Source organism: Bubalus kerabau, chromosome 23 (assembly GCF_029407905.1).
Source record: "Bubalus kerabau isolate K-KA32 ecotype Philippines breed swamp buffalo chromosome 23, PCC_UOA_SB_1v2, whole genome shotgun sequence".
NCBI lineage: Eukaryota > Metazoa > Chordata > Mammalia > Artiodactyla > Bovidae > Bubalus > Bubalus kerabau.
This window is the reverse complement of record NC_073646.1, coordinates 34784977-34806111: the sequence shown is the minus strand read 5'-3', so window position 1 is coordinate 34806111 and position 21135 is coordinate 34784977. Positions and strand designations below refer to the sequence as shown.

Below are 21135 nucleotides of genomic sequence, written 5' to 3'. Positions count from 1 at the left end.
TTTCCTATTCAGTAAATTGCATTTGATGTCACTGTCCTTCTAAACAATTGAGTCATCTTTTTGTTACTGATTCGTTCCTAATAAATTCTAGTCACTAATCCTTTTTTGGTTATATGAGTTAGAATCATGTTTTCCTAGTGGCTTAATATAGAAGTATTAAATTTTAATGTAGTTATATTCATCTATATTTTATTAAATGATTTGTGCTTTGAGTGTGTTCATTTCTTTAACCTCCTAACACTGGGTGTTAGGGGTGCCCAGCGCTTGGGCCTTGAACCTCTTTATCCACATTAATTCCTAAGAAATCTTGGTCTTGTGGCATCTGTACATACTGATGGCTTTTACCTCTCTGGAACACCACTAGTACATGATAATTTAAAAGACCCTTGCTGAGCTATTAATAAATCCACCTTTCTTCTTCCCTTATTATTGAAGTTTCTTGAATGGGAAGTCTGTATCCACTGCCTCCATTTCCTCATCTTCTATTGACTGTTTAACCCACTGCAGCTTGGCTTTTGTCCCACTATTCCACCTATACCATTGAGCTTTTTTTTCCTCTTCTCTTTTTTTGGCTATGCACTGCAATTTATAGGATCTTAGTTTCCCGACCATTGAAAAGCACAGAGTCCTAACCACTGGACCTACAGAGAATTCCCAGGATTTTTTCTTAAGTAACACAGCCCACACTCTTTCCTTTTCAAATGAAGTTTTTTATGGCATCACAGTATATTAAACAGATAGAAACAGAATTCCACTGGCTATGGGCTGGGGAGAGAACTGCTTGCTTTTCTCATGTCTCCACGTTGCTCCACAGGCCTCTTTTTGGAGCCCCTCCAGTCTTTCCAGCCTCCCTTTTGCCCTAAACAGCCTAATCTCCAGCGATAACAAACTGTTTGCAGACTCTTGTGTCATACTCCTTTCCATCTCTGTGCTTCTGCAAAACACTTCTTCATCCTTCTTGAACCTGCTTTAATTTTTTAAGCCAGTTCTCTCAACTCAAGTAGCACCTCCCAACCCATCTTCCCCTTTATCATTCCTTCCCTTTGTCTGCCTCTGTTATCACAGTTACCACAATGAATCATAACTTTCTATTTATACATTTTTCTTCTGAACTAAACCAGGGGCTTCTTAAGATGAGAGACCCTGTGTTTCCCCCTATTAATCTCTTTAATGTATATCAGTAATAGAATGAATAAATCAATGAATGAATGGCTGAGGAAGCTGAGCTAGGCCAAAGCCTGAATTGGCAGACCAAGTTTTTTTTTTTAAACAGTTCTATTAAGATATAATTTAAATATCATACAATTCACAGGGCTGTGCAACATCACTATAATCTAATTTTTAAACATCTTTGTCACCCCCAAAAGGAAACTCTACGCTTTAACATCACTGTCCATCCCCTTACCCAGTTCAGTTCAGTTCAGTTGCTCAGTCGTGTCCGACTCTTTGCAACCCCATGAATCGCAGCATGCCAGGCCTCCCTGTCCATCACCAGCTCCCAGAGTTCACTCAGACTCACGTCCATTGAGTCAGTGATGCCATCGAGCCATCTCATCCTCTGTCATCCCTTCTCCTCCTGCCCCCAATCCCTCCCAGCATCAGAGTCTTTTCCAGTGAGTCAACTCTTCGCATGAGGTGGCCAAAGTACTGGAGTTTCAGCTTTAGCATCATTCCTTCCAAAGAAATCCCAGGGCTGATCTCCTTCAGAATGGACTGGTTGGATCTCCTTGCAGTCCAAGGGACTCTCAAGAGTCTTCTCCAACACCACAGTTCCAAAACATCAATTCTTCGGCACTCAGCCTTCTTCACACTCCAACTCTCACATCCATTCATGACCACTGGAAAAACCATAGCCTTGACTAGACAGACCTTTGGTGGCAAAGTAATGTCTCTGCTTTTGAATATGCTATCTACGTTGGTCATAACTTTCCTTCCAAAGAGTAAATGTCTTTTAATTTCATGGCTGCAGTCACCATCTGCAGTGATTTTGGAGCCCCCAAAAATAAAGTCTGACACTGTTTCCACTGTTTCCCCATCTATTTCCTATGAAGTGATGGGACCAGATTCCATGATCTTCGTTTTCCGAATGTTGAGCTTTAAGCCAACTTTTTCACTCTCCACTTTCACTTTCATCAAGAGGCTTTTTAGTTCCTCTTCACTTTCTGCCATAAGGGTGGTGTCATCTGCATATCTGAGGTTATTGATATTTCTCCCGGCAATCTTGATTCCAGCTTGTGCTTCTTCCAGTCCAGGGTTTCTCATGATGTACTCTGCATAGAAGTTAAATAAGCAGGGTGACAATATACAGCCTTGACGTACTCCTTTTCCTATTTGGAACCACTCTGTTGTTCCATGTCCAGTTCTAACTGTTGCTTCCTGACCTGCATACAAATTTCTCAAGAGGCAGGTCAGGTGGTCTGGTATTCCCATCTCTTTCAGAATTTTCCACAGTTTATTGTGATCCACATAGTCAAAGGCTTTGGCATAGTCAATAAAACAGAAATAGATGTTTTCCTGGAACTCTCTTGCTTTTTTGATGATCCAGTGGATGTTGGCAATTTGATCTCTGGTTCCTCTCCCTTTTCTAAAACCAGCTTGAACATCTGGAAGTTCACGTATTGCTGAAGCCTGGCTTGGAGAATTTTGAGCATTACTTTACTAGCTTGTGAGATGAGTGCAATTGTGTGGTACTTTGAGCATTCTTCAATGTGTCTGCCCTCTGATGCCCTGTTGCAACACCTACTGTCTTACTTGGGTTTCTCTTACCTTGGGCATGGGGTATCTCTTCACGGCTGCTCCAGCAAAGCACAGCTGTTGCTCCTTACCTTGGACGAGGGGTATCTCCTCACTGCTGCCCTTCCTGACCTTCAACGTGGGATAGCTCCTCTAGGCTCTCCTGCGCCTGCGTAGCCACCGCTCCTTGGACGTGGGGTAGCTCCTCCCGGCCGCCGCCCCTGGCCTCGGGCATGGGGGCGTAGGGTAGCTCCTCTCGGCTGTTCCTGCGCCGTCGCAGCCTGGCACTCTCGGCCGCTGCCCCTGACCTCAGACATGGGGTAACTCCTCTTGGCCCTCGCCCTTCGGGCATGGGGTCCTCCCAGCTTCTGCCCCTGACCTCGGACATGGGGTAGCTCCTCTTGGCCGCGCTTTAGTGCACCGGTCGCAGCCGAAAACTAGTCAATCTAATCACACTAGGACCACAGCCTTGTCTAACTCAATGAAACTAAGCCATGCCCGTGGGGCAACCCAAGACAGGCGGGTCATGGTGGAGAGATCTGACAGAATGTGGTCCATTGGAGAAGGGAATGGCAAACCACTTCAGTATTCTTGCCTTGAGAACCCCATGAACAGTATGTAAAAGGCAAAATGATAGGATACTGAAAGAGGAACTCCCCAGGTCGGTAGGTGCCCAATATGCTACTGGAGATCAGTGGAGAAATAACTCCAGAAAGAATGAAGGGATGGAGCCAAAGCAAAAACAATACCCAGCTGTGGATGTGACTGGTGATAGAAGCAAGGTCCGATGCTGTAAAGAGCAATATTGCATAGGAACCTGGAATGTCAGGTCCATGAATCAAGGCAAATTGGAAGTGGTCAAACAAGAGATGGCAAGAGTGAATGTCGACATTCTAGGAATCAGCGAACTAAAATGGACTGGAATGGGTGAATTTAACTCAGATGACCATTATATCTACTACTGCGGGCAGGAATCCCTCAGAAGAAATGGAGTAGCCATCATGGTCAACAAAAGAGTCTGAAATGCAGTACTTGGATGCAATCTCAAAAACGACAGAATGATCTCTGTTCGTTTCCAAGGCAAACCATTCAATATCACGGTAATTCAAGTCTCTGCCCCAACCAGTAGCGCTGAAGAAGCTGAAGTTGAACAGTTCTATGAAGACCTACAAGACCTTTTAGAACTAACACCCAAAAAGGATGTCCTTTTCATTATAGAGGACTGGAATGCAAAAGTAGGAAGTCAAGAAACACCTGGAATTACAGGCAAATTTGGCCTTGGAATACGGAATGAAGCAGGGCAAAGACTAATAGAGTTTTGCCAAGAAAATGCACTGGTCATAGCAAACACCCTCTTCCAACAACACAAGAGAAGACTCTACACATGGACATCACCAGATGGTCATCACTGAAATCAGATTGATTATATTCTTTGCAGCCAAAGATGGAGAAGCTCTATACAGTCAGCAAAAACAAGACCAGGAGCTGACTGTGGCTCAGATCATGAACTCCTTATTACCAAATTCAGACTTAAATTGAAGAAAGTAGGGAAAACCACTAGACCATTCAGGTATGACCTAAATCAAATCCCTTATGATTATACAGTGGAAGTGAGAAATAGATTTAAGGGCCTAGATCTGATAGATAGAGTGCCTGATGAACTATGGAATGAGGTTCGTGATATTGTACAAGAGACAGGGATCAAGACCATTCCCATGGAAAAGAAATGCAAAAAAGCAAAATGGCTGTCTGTGGAGGCCTTACAAATAGCTGTGAAAAGAAGAGAAGCGAAAAGCAAAGGAGAAAAGGAAAGATATAAGCATCTGAATGCAGAGTTCCAAAGAATAGCAAGAAGAGATAACAAAGCCTTCTTCAGCGATCAATGCAAAGAACTACAGGAAAACAACAGAATGGAAAAGACTAGAGATCTCTTCAAGAAAATTAGAAATACCAAGGGAACATTTAATGCAAAGATGGGCTCGATAAAGGACAGAAATGGTATGGACCTAACAGAAGCAGAAGATATCAAGAAGAGGTGGCAGGAATGCACAGAAGAACTGTACAAAAAAGATCTTCACGACCCAGATAATCATGATGGTGTGATCACTGACCTAGAGCCAGACATCCTGGAATGTGAAGTCAAGTGGGCCTTAGAAAGCATCACTACGAACAAAGCTAGTGGAGGTGATGAAATTCCAGTGGAGCTATTTCAAATGCTGAAAGATGATGTTGTGAAAGTGCTGCACTCAATATGCCAGCAAATTTGGAAAACTCAGCAGTGGCCACAGGACTAGAAAAAGTCAGCTTTCATTCCCATCCCAAAGAAAGGCAATGCCAAAGAATGTTCAAACTACCGCACAATTGCTAATTAGCAATTACTTTATTAGCACATGCTAATAAAGTAATGCTCAAAATTCTCCAAGCCAGGCTTCAGCAATATGTGAACCGTGAACTTCCTGATGTTCAAGCCGGTTTTAGAAAAGGCAGAGGAACCAGAGATCAAATTGCCAACATCCACTGGATCATGGAAAAAGCAAGAGAGTTCCAGGAAAACATCTATTTCTGTTTTATTGACTATGCCAAAGCCTTTGACTGTGTGGATCACAATAAACTGTGGAAAATTCTGAAAGAGATGGGAATACCAGACCACCTGACCTGCCTCTTGAGAAATTTGTATGCAGGTCAGGAAGCAACAGTTAGAACTGGACATGGAACAACAGACTGGTTCCAAATAGGAAAAGGAGTACGTCAAGGCTGTATATTGTCACCCTGCTTATTTAACTTCTATGCAGAGTACATCATGAGAAACATTGGACTGGAAGAAACACAAGCTGCAATCAAGGTTGCCGGGAGAAATATCAATAACCTCAGATATGCAGATGACACCACCCTTATGGCAGAAAGTGAAGAGGAACTAAAAAGCCTCTTGATGAAAGTGAAAGTGGAGAGTGAAAAAGTTGGCTTAAAGCTCAACATTCAGAAAACGAAAATCATGGCATCCAGTCCCATCACTTCATGGGAAATAGATGGGGAAACAGTGGAAACAGTGTCAGACTTTATTTTTTTGGGTCTCCAAAATCACTGCAGATGGTGACTGCAGCCCTGAAATTAAAAGATGCTTACTCCTTGGAAGGAAAGTTATGACCAACGTAGATAGCATATTCGAAAGCAGAGACATTACTTTGCCAACAAAGGTCCGTCTAGTCAAGGCTATGGTTTTTCCAGTGGTCATGTATGGATGTGAGAATTGGACTGTGAAGAAGGCTGAGTGCCGAAGAATTGATGCTTTGGAACTGTGGTGTTGGAGAAGACTCTTGAGAGTCCCTTGGACTGCAAGGAGATCCAACCAGTCCATTCTAAAGGAAATCAGCCCTGGGATTTCTTTGGAAGGAATGATGCTAAAGCTGAAATTCCAGTACTTTGGCCACCTCATGCGAACAGTTGACTCATTGGAAAAGGCTCTGATGCTGGGAGGGATTGGGGGCAGGAGGAGAAGGGGATGACAGAGGATGAGATGGCTGGATGGCATCACCGACTCAATGGATGTGAGTCTGAGTGAACTCTGTGAGTTGGTGATGGACAGGGAGGCCTGGTGTGCTGCGATTCATAGGGTTGCAAAGAATCGGACACGACTGAGTGACTGAACTGAACTGAACTTGAGCATTCTTTGGCACTGCCTTTCTTTTGGATTGGAATGAAAACTGACCTTTTCCAGTCTTGTGGCCACTGTGAGTTTTCCAAATTTGCTGGCATATTGAGTGCAGCACTTTCACAGCATCATCTTTCAGGATTTGAAATAGCTCCACTGGAATTCCATCACCTCCACTAGCTTTGTTTGTAGTGATGCTTTCTAAGGCCCACTTGACTTCACATTCCAGGATGTCAGGCTCTAGGTCAGTGATCACACCATCATGATTATCTGGGTCGTGAAGATCTTTTTTGTACAGTTCTTCTGTGCATTCCTGCCACCTCTTCTTGATATCTTCTGCTTCTGTTAGGTCCATACCATTTCTGTCCTTTATCGAGCCCATTTGCATGAAATGTTCCCTTTGTATCTCTGATTTTCTTGAAGAGATCTCTAGTCTTTCCCATTCTGTTGTTTTCCTCTATTTCTTTGCATTGGTCGCTGAGGAAGGCTTTCTTATCTCTTCTTGCTATTTTTTACCCAGTCCTCGACAAACACTAATCTACTTTCTTAGGCCACCAAACTTAACACAGTTAAATTGATCACAAATCCTAAAAATCTACCCCGTTCTAAGGATGATGGGAAATTTGGTAGGTAATTGCCCCAATTTATGGGGCTTCCCTGGTGGCTCAGATGGTAAAGAATCTGCCTGCAATGCAGGATACCCATGGACTGAGGGGGCTGATGGGCTTTGGTCCATGGACTCCCAGAGAGTTGGACACAACACTTTAATTAATTTTGTCCCCATTTATAAATGTGTACTGCAGAAACGCAAACTTATTTTATTACAGCTTCAGGTCTGATCTGCAGTTTATTAGACTTTTAGCCTGTTCAATAGAGAATTTACTAGTACTGCGTGCGTGCTCAGTCGTGTCCGACTCTTTGAGACCCCATGGATGTAGCCTGCCAGACTCCTCTGTCCATGGGTTTTCCAGGCAAGAATACTGGACTGGGTTGCCATTTCCTCCTGCAGGGAATCTTCCTGACCCAGGGATGGAACCCTCCTCTCTTGCATTGCAGGCGGATTCTTTACCAATGAGCCGTCAGGGAAGCCCTTTTATTGGTACTAGTCCACCTTTAAGGAGGATGGTTAGTGTTGGCCTTACTTCTTCTTATTGCTGTTAAAGTCAACTCCCTTTAGCAGTTTATACTTTGGCAGAAAACAGAGTAACTGAAAAAACTCTCAACCTCAGGTAGCACTTGTGAAGAGTGGCTGATAATCTCTTATAGGGTGTTTAACTTTCTAGGAAATAAACATTACGTGAATAGTCGTTTTCCGGCGCTTTTATTCTTAACGTGATTCTTCCGAAAGGGTCATCTCTGGCTGGGTGATGTGCGGACAGGCGGGAGACGTCAAGAATCAGAACTCGCTGTAGCGCCAGGCGGCGTTTTCTGAAATTGGTCGGGTCTAGCGCGTTGCCAGGCAGTAGCGTTTCCCGTCGCAGTCGCGCGTCCGCGTCGCGTGCGCAGTGACGTAGTCGGCGCGCGGCGACGCGGCGCGCGGCGCGGTGCACGCTGGGATATTTAAGTCTTCTCCGCGGCGCGGAGCCGCGATGTCTCCGGCGGCTGCGGCGGCTGGAGGAGGCAACCGACGGCGGCCGATAGCGAGTGTCAGGGAGGGCCGCGCCTGGGGCTGTGGCCGGCCGGCCGGGGCGGCGCTTCTCGGCCTGTCGCTGCTCGGCCTCGTGCTGTACCTGGTGCCGGCGGCGGCTGCCCTGGCCTGGCTGGCTGTGGGGGCTACTGCGGCCTGGTGGGGACTGAGCCGCGAGCCCCGAGGTTCGCGCGCGCTCTCCTCGCTCGTTTGGAACGCGCGGCGTCAGCGAACACTGCTCGCCTCGCCTCCTGCCAAATCGGCAGCAAACGGAAATCTCCTAGAGCCGCGGAGCCCGCTCGAAGGACCCGACCCCGCTGAACTGCTCCTCATGGGCAGTTACCTGGGCAAGCCCGGCCCCCCGCAGCCTGCCCCCGCCCCGGAGGCCAGGGACCTGCGGGAGAGGCCGGGCCGCCGCCCTCCCGTCCGCACCGCGTCGCCGGCTCAGTCGGTGCATCCCCAGCGTGTTCAAGTTCACCCCTCCCTCCCCACTTCTCTTCTCCGACCCTCCAGGAGGCCTTCCTACCGGTAAGATAACCCTGATCTTACCCACAGCCTCTCCTCTGTCGCCTGGCTTTGAGTTGAGGACTTGACTTTTAAATCCGATTTTCTTTTCCATCAAGTCCAAAGTGGATTCTGTGTCGTTTTGTCCTCTTAATCACCCTGATGCGTGTCTACTGACTCCTGTCCGCCTTTACTTTTGGAATGAGATGTAATGCCACAGTGGTTCCCTTCCTTTCATTTCTTAAAACCATATGAATTTTCATGCAGTATAGATTTAGCAGAATACTTGATAAACAATTAACTATCCCTGTCTCTCGTGAAAATATATTTATCTTTCAAGTGTAGTTAAAAATGATTTGTTAGATCCATTCCCCCCCCCCCCCGCTTTAGATCACTAATTGAAATTCTGTGGTTTAGCCAAGCTCAAAGAGGTGTTCCCAGGAAACATCTCTTTGATGGAATAAAACTTGATAAAGATGATCCAGGAGAATACAAAAATTTGATGAAAATACTAGTCATGAAAAGTACATTTAGTTGAGAAGATGAACATTTAGGTGTTTAAGATGTTTGAGTATATATCACTGACATCACATAAAAGATTGAAGCATCTTGAAAAGTTCCTCCCTGCGTCCCACACTTTTCTTCCATTGTAATTTACTTGTGTGGGCAAGGTTTTTAATTTCCCTCTCAAATTGTTGGAAGTCCATTGTAGGGACAGCTGTTACGCAGCTGTCACTTTCTGCCCTTAGATGAAATGGGGGAAAGTTGCCATAAGCATACTGTGTGTTCTATGTTGCCTAAGAAGTTTAAAGCGTCTGAAAAATATCTGAACCCACATGGTTCTTCAATCATTTAAATTTTCTGATGTTTCTTCAAGCTTCTTTGGTATCTCCCATTCTCCACAGGGACTGTGGGACTTTATCACATCGGTTTGTAGTAACACCTCGAAGGCGCTATCCAATCCAGCAGGCCCAGTATTCCTTGCTGGGGGTACTTCCCACAGTATGCTGGAATGGTTGTCACAAGAAGACTGTGCTGTCTGCTCGTAATTCCAGAATGGTGTGCAGCCCCGTGACAGTCAGGATTGCGCCTCCGGATAGCAAGCTGGCTCGCTCTCCAGTGTGGGTATTGTCAAACGTCTGTATTTCCTTCATTCTTTTTTGGTTATTTCTCTGACAAAGTAGAAAGAGAAATAGCTGCTTATTTGAATGAGAAATCCCAGATTCTAGTAATTGAACCATCTTTTGGTTTCGTTTGCCTCAGACTGTATCTTTGATTGCCTAGGGCGATTTCTGTGAGCGTATAAAATTATACTTTTGCTTACTGGTTAGCTTCTGATGTCCGGTGACTGAAGTCTGTGCTGTGTGGCTTGGTAATTAGAATACCTTGATGTTGGAATCTTGTCTTTCATTCCAGACCAGAACAGATTATCAACTCAACACTGTCTTCACCATCAACCAGTGCCCCAGATCCATGTGCAAAGGAGACTGTATTGAATGCCCTCAAAGAGAGAAAGAAAAGGACAGTGGAGGAGGAAGACCAAATATTTGCTGATGGCCAGGAAAATAAAAGAAGGTAACAGGACCAACAGAGTAATTAACAGGCTTCTCCCATGGGCTTCCAGGTTTTGTTGAAATATAGGGTCACTCTCCAGAGATACACAAACCAGCTCCAGTTTTTGACCCTTAGTAGATTCCCTTCTTTGGTTTTCATAGAAGTGGTTGATAATAAGGTCTTAAATTAGTGCTGTTCATTTTCTGAGACACATGTTAGATAAATTTTGTAGTTTGCTTTTTCCGTAAGTACTAGAGATAAGCTGGCAACTATTAGCCATGTTAACCTTGTACTTTTGATACAAGCCAGTTAAACTTTATTTTTGAGAGAGCATGCTTGCAGTCTTCCCCTCAGAGTCTCCTGGCGTTGAATTATTTGGGTAACCACCGATTTCACTGTTGTAATTGTGCTGAGGGGAATGCTTGGCAAACAGAAGTGAGGACTAGAGTATGGTAGATATGTCAGTAATGAGAGTAAAACCACTTTCATTATTTGCTTTTCTGTATGGACGATGCAGTAAACAGTTTATTAAGGCTTTAACAGGCTTTGCAAGGAGTCAGTTAAGGATTCCAGTCATTTTTTTAGTTCAGTAAATGGAGCACCCACTATATGTCACGGCCTATTCCAGGTACAGTGGATAGAGCTTTGAACAAGACAGAGTCCTCTTGGGTTTGAGAGAGACCAGAGAAAAAGGATAATAAAAATAAACAAGGTAATCATAGATTATAAACATGTAGAGAGAAACAGTAATATAACAGAGGGTAATGAAAAGGGGGCTTCTTTATATACGGTGGTCAAAGAAGTGTTCTCTGAGGAGACAGCAGCCTCACACTAAAAAATCATTGGCCCCATTACCTAGAGAAGATTGTTCATATCCTACAGGGTAAAAATTGGTCAGCTTTGATACTTCAGATAACAAAATTGAGTAGGGAAATATTAATGCAAGTGTATTTATGTCATAGAAAGATCAGGTAATGATGACTAGAAATAAATATGATTGGCATGTGAGCAGTTTGACCTAATGTCAACTAGCTAAGCAGGAGTGGCAGGGGGTGAGGAGGTGTGGAGGTGGGAGAAGAAATAACTTTATGGTTCATCTAGGTTTCTCATGTTCTCCAGGGTGGTAATTTTTCTTGACCCTAGTGAGCTTATACTTAAGGATTCTATATTATCTTTCCCATGATAGGAATAAGTGATAATTATGTGCACCATGCAAAGCCCTTCTATGTGATAGGTCAAGTTTTTCTTTAACAGACTTGTCATATTAACCTGTAGAGCACCACAGGAGTGTGGGTCGACCCCTAAAATGTTGTTTTTGTTTTTAATTTGGGTATGGTAGGATGGTAAATTTGTGATTCTGATACTTTGGTGAGAAATTAGCGAATAATTGAAACAACTTAATAGTTCAAAAGGTCTTGAAATATTTTCATACTTTGCTTACTGCCCTAAATCTTAGGATAAATTTAACTTTTGGAATCTTTGTGGTTGAAGCATCACTCTTCTTGCAGGGAACCTATGCTCCATAGAAATAGTATAAAGTCCCAAGAATATGGGAATATGATTTGGGGCCGGGGGAGAAGTAATTTCATTTAACTGAGAGTTTTTTGATTTGTCATAGACGCCATGATAGCAGTGGGAGCGGACATTCAGCGTTTGAGCCCCTCGTAGCCAATGGAGTCCCTGCTTCTTTTGTGCCTAAGTAAGTGAAAATCCGTGGATGAGATGTACACTGTTTGGAAAAGGGGCTTTATCAGAATTAATTGTCCCGTTGACTTTCTTCTTTGCTTTTGTATTGCTTTATTAATTCAGGTTCACATCTTTGAAATCAGAGAGGAATGTTTTGAGTAGCTTGCCACAATTATTATCTTCTAATTCCTTTTAATGTTTTTTCACTAATATGAACAAAATATGCTAAAGCTAAGAGGGTTTATAAATATATTTAATAACCAAGTGTATAAACAGATGTTCACAAGGTTAGTGCAATGGATAAAATGCGACGATATGAAATTGAAGATAAAATATTACATCTCTACATTTGAGTTTAAATACATTTGAGGACGAATTGATCTGCTTAATCTGAGCTAGTAGTATAGCATGGCTGCCCAAAAAAGCTAGTGTGCTCCTATCTATGCTGATAGAACAGAAACTGACATGAGGCTGGTTAGTGGTAGTCCTGCTTCTCTAACTGCTGCTTGGATTGTCAGTGGAGTGTGTCTGGTTTGGTGTACTACACTGTAAGAGAGGATGTACACCAAAATCTTACGGGGTGGTGGTGGGCGAAGCAGTTTGAAGGTGTATAAATACTAGCCCAGAGATGAAAAATCTCAAGGAGAATAATGAAATTGGGATATTGGTGGCTCAGACGGTAAAGCGTCTGCCTACAATGCGGGAGACTGGGTTCAATCCCTGGGTTGGGAAGATCTCCTGGAGAAGGAAATGGCACCCCACTCCAGTACTCTTGCCTGGAAAATCCCATGGACAGAGGAACCTGGTAGGCTGTAGTCCATGGGGTCGCAAAGAGTCGGACACGACTGAGCAACTTCACTTTCACTTTAACTTCACTCCAAAAAATGGAGGGACTGTCAGGTCAAAAAAGAAAAACAACTTGCTCAGCACAACTCCAAGTAGTATCCATTGGCGAGTGTATCCAAGTTAGAGGGAAAAGCATTTTCATCCAGTATAAGAATAAACTGGTCTGTGGTTTGGTATCATAACAGAGATTGAATGGCTCTTCCATAGGAAAGAGGTATAGGGAATTTCTGTTGAGTTGAAAGTTTAGCAAAGATAGTTCATTCCTCTTAACTCTGATTTTTTTTTTTTAAACAGTTTTATCCACTTATAATTGGCGAATAATAAGCTGCCTGTTTAAAGTATACAGTTTGATAAGTTGTGACACGCATACAGCTGTGAAACCATCACGACAGTCAAGATAATGAACATACTGTCACTTCCAAAAATTTTCCTGTGTCCCTTAGTAATACCTCCTTTCAGCTTGCCCCGATCTCCAGGTGTCCGCTGATTTGTTTTCTGTCATATAGATTAGTATGCATCTTCTAGAATGTTAGGCAGTGGACTCACACTTTTGATTTTTAAAATATTTGACTTTCTTTTCCTGACTGTCAGATATATTTAGTCAAATTGTTAATAATAAAATTAAGAGCATTATTATTTTTTTTTTTTTTTTACTGATTTTTTTTTTTAAAAGAAAGATTCTATGTCCATGGACAAAACCTTAAAAGAATGTCTTTAATAATGCATCCAACTATCTTCTCCCCTTCTTCTTAGGCCTGGGTCTCTGAAGAGAGGTCTTAATTCACAGAACTCAGATGATCACCTGAATAAGAGATCCCGCACCTCTTCTGTGAGCTCCTTGACAAGCAGCACGTACACAGGCGGCATCCCCAGCTCCAGCCGCAACGCCATCACCAGTTCCTACAGCTCGTCGCGTGGTCTGTCTCAGGTACATTCACTCTGTGCTGTGGGAGACACGGGTTCCCAGCACTAATTAATCGATCAGCCAGTGTTCACTCCCACCTTCTACCATCGGATAGTGGTATTACCACTAACAGATACAAACACTTGAGTGATAACTCTGGACCAGTGGAGCAGAATAGAAAGCTCCAAAAGTAGAGCAGTCATGTGTGGAAACTTGATACAAGACAGAGCTGTTACTGTAGATAAATGGGCGAGAGGTGCATAATTCAGTGGATGATATTAATTTTATCAACAGGTAGATCAAGTAGTCCAGATTGCATTGGATCATAAAAGAAATTTATCCTCTTGGCATTGAGAATTTGATGAAATTTTTTAAATGTTATCATTCTCTTTTTTAGAAAGAGAATGTAGTATATAGCTTAGGGAACAGAGCAAGCTTTGCTACCACACAGATATCCAGATGTGGGTTCCAGTCTTGGCTCTGACAGTAGCTCTGGGGCTTTGGGCTAATCAGTATTTCTCATTTCTGAAGGATTATTGTAAAGACTGAAGATAGTGTTTGAAAAGTACCCATTTCAGTGCCTGTATAATAATTTATAGTAGCCAAGTAAAAATAAAGCTTGTTGTGGAGGAAGATTTTCGAGGGGAGAAAAATTTTGAGTTAAGTTAATCCAGAAGGCTCTTAGAGTGATGTAAATGAAAGATGAAGGTCTCAGTTGTAGGGATGCTAAAAGGACAATAACAGCCTTTGCCTTGAGCACTTTCTCTGGGCCAGGCCCTCTACTAACCAAGCACTTTACATACACTTCCTCATGTAATCATGACAGCAGGCGTATTAAGTATACACTCATTATCCCTATTTTAAAAATCTTATGTCAGATTTCAAATGTACACAAAAAGAAAATGCCATGACAGATCTCCATGTAGCTTTACTAGTTAACAGCATTTTGTCAATCATGTTCCATCAACCTCTGCCCCCCCATTTGTTTTGCTGTTCATGTTTTAAAGTAAATTGAGGACTTCCCTGGTAGTCCAGTGGTTAAGAATTTGCCTGCCAATGCAGGGGACATGGGTTCAATCCCTGGTCTGGGAAGATTCCACATGCCGCAGGGCAGCAAGTCCACAGGCCACAGCTAATGAGCCGTGCTCTGGAGCCCGCCAGCCACAACTAGAGAAGTCACCACAAGGAGAAGCTTGTGCACTGCAGCAAGAGAAAGTCCTTGCATAGCAGCAAAGACCCAGCACAGCCAAAAATAAATACACAAAAATGAAGAAAAAGTTTAAAATAAGCAAAAAACAATAAACTGCAAACATGTCATTTCAGCTATAGGTCCTTCAGTATATTTTTAGATTTTTTTTCACATTAATAAGTACAATACCATTATTCCTCTTAAATGATTTATAATAGCTGTTTAATATTAGCTAATATCACTTCACATTTAAATTGCACTTATTACCATAAACTGTCTTATTGCAGTTACACTGTTTGAATCAGGGACCAAAAACCAATTGATGACATTTGGTTCATATTTCTCTTAGGCTCTTTTAATCTATACTACTACTGTTACTACTCTTTTTTTTCATGCTTTTGAAAAAAGTAGATGGTTTTGTTCTGTAGGATTTCCCATATTTTGGATTAAGTTTGCATCATCATGGTGTCATTTTAACTTATACTCTATCCCCTGTTTTCCGAGGCTTAATTACATTTAAGTTCAGTTAATTTGGCAGAATATTGCACAGGTGGTACTGTGTACTTTGATTTTTTTTTTTTTTTTTTTTTTTTTGGTACTGTGTACTTTGGTTTAGGGTTTCCCAGGTGGCTCAGTGCTAAAGAATCTGCCTGTCAATGCAGAATACCCCAGAGACGTGGGTTCAATCCCTGGGTCAGGAAGATCCTGGGTCAGGAGGAGGAGATGGCAACCCACTTCAGTGTTCTTGCTTGGAAAATCCCAGGAAAAGAGGAGCCTGGGGGGCTACAGTCCATGGGGGTCACAAAGAGTCAGAGATGACTGACTAACCACACACACACATACTTTGGATTGCATCTTGTCAGGAATAGATGAAGTCTGGTGGTTTCCTTTTTGATGTTAGTATCAGTCCGTGGGTATTGCCACTCTAGTCTGTTTTAGAAGGTTTAGCAGATTGCAAAATGGGGATTTCCTTGGTTGTCCAATGGTTAGGACTCGGTGTTTTCACTGCTGGGGCCCCAGTTTGATCCCTGGTAGGGGAACTAAGATCCAGCAAGCCTTGTGGCATGGCCAAAGAAAGAACAAGAAAAACGGGCTTCTCATGCATTGCTGGTTGGGAGCATCACTTGGTACAGTTCCCTACAGGGCGGGGTGGCAGTGTTATCAACAGTAGAGATGCACATGCCCTTAGATCCGGCAAGTTTACTTTTAGGAATTAACCCTACACATACAGTCAGAGACGTGCACAAGGATGTTGATTGTGCCATCGTTTTAACAGTGGAAGCTGGGAAGCAATGTAAGCATGTCTTTTTCAGGGACTAGTTGAATAACTTACCGTATTTCTGTAAGTTGAAATACTATGTAACTGTTAAAAAGAATAGGGCAGTTTTAATAGGTACTGCTGTAAATGGTCTCAAAGTATATTTTTTAAAAAGGCATAGTGCAGAGCTGTGTATAGTGTCCTCTATTCATCCTGCGATTTCTTTCATCTTTTGATGTGTATAGAATAATTTTGACAGGATATATTAGAAACTGGTAATAACTGTTGAAATAGGAAGGAAATTGTTTACTGTGTACTTGTTGGAATTTATTTTATTTTTTGGCCATGGTGGGTCTTCGTTGTTTGTGGCTTTCTCTAGTTGCAGCAAGCAGGGGCTCCTCTTCATCGCTTCTCATTGCAGTGGCTTCTCTTATGTGGAGCACAGGTGCTAAAGTGCATAGGCTTCGGTAATTGCAAAACATGGGCTCAGTAGTTGTGGTGCACAGGCTTAGTTGCTTCACAGCATGTGGGATCTTCATGGATCAGGGATCGAACCGGTGTCCCTTGCATTGCAAGGCATATTCTTAATCACTGGACCACCAGGGAAGTCCCCAGACTACCCTTGATATCAGGGAACTCCGCTTGGTGAGGAGACAGATGTATGGATAATTATCGTATAATGATAAATACCACTAATGTTACAGAAGTCATAAATGTCATGATAATGTATTTTTAAAAATAATGTTAATGAAGTAAAACTGAAAATTTAATGAGACCAAAACTAAACTAGTTTACTAGGTTATCTTCGTTGGAACAGTTTCTTAGTTGACTTTTATTGTTTCCATAGATAACATGGAGCAAACTTATATGTACATCTTAGCTCTAAACTGTTAAGTGATTGTGACATCCTCTTTTGTAACATATGCCAAAAGTACATTCTTCCGTTCTACTTTTGTTAGTTAGCATGCCATTAGTTCTTCAGACTTTTTCTTAAGTTACTTAAAAGGAGATGTTATATGCAGTGATGAACAGAACTTTATCAAAGGTCAGATGATAAACTATCAACCAGGGTCAATCTTACTTGTATTTGACTTTTAGCTGTGGAAGAGGAGTGGTCCCAGTTCATCTCCATTCTCTAGCCCAGCCTCATCCCGCTCCCAGACACCAGAGAGGCCAGCAAAGAAAGTAAGGTAAGGTAATCAGGTCCATCTAGTCAAGGCTATGGTTTTTCCTGTGGTCATGTATGGATGTGAGAGTTGGACTGTAAAGAAGGCTGAGTGCCGAAGAATTGATGCTTTTGAACTGTGGTGTTGGAGAAGACTCTTGAGAGTCCCTTGGACTGCAAGGAGATCCAACCAGTCCATTCTGAAGGAGATCAGCCCTGGGATTTCTTTGGAAGGAATGATGCTAAAGCTGAAACTCCAGTACTTTGGCCATCTCATGTGAAGAGTTGACTCATTGGAAAAGACCCTGATCCTGGGAAATATTGAGGGCAGGAGGAGAAGGGGACGACAGAGGATGAGATGGTTGGATGGTTCACCAACTCAACAGACTTGAGTTTGGGTAAACGGGAGGTGGTGATGCACAGGGAGGCCTGGTGTGCTGCAGTCCATGAGGTCGCAAAGAGTCGGACACGACTGAGTGACTGAACTGAATCTATTATTATTTGCTGCATGGATTAATGAGAGGGGCAGGAAAGGAGGGACATGTACTTGGCTCTTGGGTTTTCCTCAGCTCTGATTTGGAGGACTGAAGAAATCAGCATGTAGAGGACAGTGAACTGCCCACCTGAGTCGCTCTCATCTCTTACCGTTCTTTTGTTCCCAACTGTAGAGGCCTCTGGCTCTCTCCCCAACACTGTACCATGAGTGATGGGGGTGCAGGAGTAGAGACCGTACAGAACAGAGCAGATAGAGTGGATGATGTCAGTGGGCAGCAGACTTCACATTCTGGACTCCAGCCGCCCCTCTGGGTACCTGTGGTCAAATTTAGGGATCAGACCTGTGACTAGAACTTTTAGGAACTTGGTGGGCTGTAAGTAAGGTTTTGAAAAATGTTGATGGTTGTGGTTGTTTTAAGACAAAGCTTTCTCCATGGCTTCCATAAACTACCTCCATTCATTTCTATTGGGATTTTCTTTTGACTTCTATTTTTTTTTTTTGTCCTGGCCTACTGAGGTCCTAAATCATGGTGGTTCTAGACCAGTTGGTAGGCAAGCAGGTATAGGAAGTTATCCAGTACTTTCTGTCAGCAAATCTTTCTAAACTTAATTGTGCCTTTTTCTCCTACAGAGAAGAGGAGCTTTCTCATCATTCTAGTTCTTCAACTCCATTGGTAACAGACAAGGAGTCCCAGGGAGAAAAGAGTAAGTTGATGAGTGCACTAGAGCGGCTATTGGTGGAAGTATTGAGCATTGCTTTGTGAAGGGCCTGGTGGATACAGAGAGAGATGTTTCTGTCTTTCAGAGGTTTATAGTCAGGTAAGGGAGAAAGGTGACTCAGAGAAATAAAGTATAATATGTGATAACAGTAGGCTATGGATAAGTTTAGGTTGAGGTATCTGTGAGCAGTCCAGATGACTATTGTCCAGTAAGCAGTTTTCTGGGCTTCCCTGATAGCTCAGTGGTAAAGAATCCACCTGCTAATACAGGAGACACAGGTTTAATCCATGGGTAGGGAAGATCTCCTGGAGAAGGAAATGGCAACCCACACCAGTATTCTTGCCTGAAAAATCCCATGGACAGAAGACCCTGGCAGGCTACAGTCCATAGGGTTGCAAAGAGTTGGACATGACTGAACAACAACAGAAGTAGTTGTATACTTTGATTTGGAGCAATTCTCCCTTTATATCCTCTTGACTATTAGAAGTAATCTAGCAAACACCATCCAAGAGCCCAAATCATGGAAAATAGAATCTTTCAGAGATACCCGGTGAAAATTCCGTGTTAAAAACAGGAGATAGATAACCTGTCTGTTTCTGGCAGAGAAGAAGAAAATTAAATCTTTCTTTAGTTGCAGATCCAACCACAGGGAAGAAGCAGAACTCATGGAATTCCCCATCAACACCTGGCAGCTCCGGGCAGCGTAAACGGAAGGTTCAGCTGCTGCCCTCCAGGCGAGGAGACCAGCTGACCTTGGTATGGTCCTGTCCCTCTACTTCTGCCCACCCCAGCTTAGCTCTACCTTAGGAAGGCTAAATACAGGATTCTTACAGTTTCTCCTGATTAACAACTTCTTTTTCTCTTTGGTAGCCTCCACCTCCCCAGCTTGGTTATTCGATCACTGCTGAGGACTTGGACTTGGAAAAGAAAACTTCGTTACAGTGGTTTAACAAAGTCTTAGAGGATAAGACTGGTAAGGAATATAGATCAGTTTCACACTCCAGAGAGGCTTTGTCTCCTTGGGTTTTATTTTGGTCTTTCTCATGTGGGAAATCCATTTGGGCCCTCAGTGGAATCTGGAGAATGGTGAGCATTGAAGGGAAACCTTTGTGAGTTGTACCGAGGCCCCGAACTTCCCGTGCTCCGTGATATGCAACTGGAAAGAGTTCCCAAACAGTGTCACCTTTTCTTTCGTCTCTAGACGCTGCCTCGACCTCTGTTACCGAGGCCCCACCTGCCAGTCAGTCTTCCTTCACTTTGACCCTGCCTGCCGCTGGGACTGCTTCATCCCCAACCTCCCTCCAAGCCCCTAGCACTAACCCACTGTTGGAGAGCTTGAAGAAGATGCAGAATTCCCCAGGGCTACCTTCCCTCCCTGGTGAGTGGGAGAGCTTACTTTGTTTTGTTTGTTTTTTGGTCACACCACACAGCTTGTAGGATCTTAATCCCCTGACCAGGCATCAAACCCAGACCACTGCAGTGGAAGCGTGGAGTCCTAACTGCTGGACTGCCAGGGAGTTCCCAGGAGAGCTTGCTTTGGCGCGTGTAATGTCATCAGCCTTTGTTTAGGTAGAAGTAGAAGCGTCAGCACTTCCCTGGTGGTATATGGGTAAGAAGAGTCTACCTGCCAGTGCAGGGACTCGGATTTTTTTTTTTAATTAGTTATTTTAATTGGAGGCTAATTACTTTACGATATTGTGGTGGTTTTTGCCGTACATTGACATGAATCAGCCACGGGTGTACATGTGAGGGGACTTAGATTTGATCCCTGGTCCAGGAAGATTCCACATACTGCAGGGCAGCTAAGCCCACGTGCTCTAGGACCTGTGAGCCACAGCTACTGAAACTTGGGTGCCTGGAGCCCCTGCTTCACAGCAGAAGAAGCCACCACAGTGCGAAGCCCACGCACCACAACCAGAGAGTAGCCCCTGCTCGCTGCCACTAGAGAAAGCCCAAACAGCCAAGTAATTTAATAAAAAAGTTTTTAAAGAAGTAAAAGCACCATGCTCATCACTTCCTGGAAATTGTTCTAAAGGTTAACCGTGTTCTAGCTCCTCTAACCAGAGCTGGTGCAGGCTTAAGAGCTTTAGAAGTTGTCATCAGTTTTAGGGAAGGGCTGCAACACTCAGAGCTGAGGGAGGCAGCTTAGTTTTGGTCGTCAAGTGGCTCCTGACTTGAAACCCAGTCCCTCAGCTCCTCTGAGCCTTGTTTGTCATCATCTGTAAGATGAGACAATAACGCTAACCTCGTGAGGTATCCCGGAAGTGTCAGTGATCACATGGTTAGGATGTCTTATCCCACGCTTAGACTACGGTCACAAGGTAACATTACTCTTCTCGAAGTTTCTAAGGTCTGTTGCTGTTCAGCCTTCCTGGCACTGCATATACACACACTCCTCTGCTGCAGTGTATCGTATCGTAGAATGTGTCAGGTATCAGATGGCTCAGAGACCACCTCCTCATTCATGTTATATGCTCTCTACTTGCACCTGGTGGGTGAACACAGGCCAGTGCATCTTTGTTAGCTGTATAAGGTGTATCTAGATTATTAAGTGGACTTAAGTTCAGGTGATTGGAATTTTCTTCATTTCTGTACATGTAATCTCCAACAGGGCCCACTTTTTATCCTCTTCTGAAATCTTTCTTATGATCTGTGAAGGGTAGAGATTACGAACACTGGCCTGTTTTCAGGAATGAACACTTTTAAAGTTCTGTGACATGGATTTAGTCGTAATTGTTGACTGTTGAATCCCGAGCACTGTGCTGGGCTTTGAGCACCGTCACATGTGAAGTATTCCAGATTTGC

At 43.4% G+C, this 21135-nt stretch overlaps 1 protein-coding gene across 2 annotated transcripts in view; it reads left to right on the top strand.

Moving 5' to 3' along the window:
• POM121C (POM121 transmembrane nucleoporin C) overlaps positions 1–21135 on the top strand; it is a 44503-nt gene that overhangs the window by 17967 nt on the left and 5401 nt on the right. The window contains exons 1-10 of one of the 2 annotated variants that reach the window (XM_055562782.1): positions 7920–8537; positions 9419–9634; positions 9930–10088; positions 11686–11766; positions 13353–13527; positions 17049–17140; positions 18242–18315; positions 18962–19086; positions 19201–19303; positions 19532–19708. In XM_055562782.1, coding sequence (XP_055418757.1) covers positions 7972–8537; positions 9419–9634; positions 9930–10088; positions 11686–11766; positions 13353–13527; positions 17049–17140; positions 18242–18315; positions 18962–19086; positions 19201–19303; positions 19532–19708 — 1768 coding nt within the window. In that variant the 5' untranslated portion in view covers positions 7920–7971. Of the gene's footprint in view, positions 1–7919; positions 8538–9418; positions 9635–9929; positions 10089–11685; positions 11767–13352; positions 13528–17048; positions 17141–18241; positions 18316–18961; positions 19087–19200; positions 19304–19531; positions 19709–21135 lie in introns of those variants that run through there. The other variant, XM_055562783.1, reaches the window with a different exon arrangement.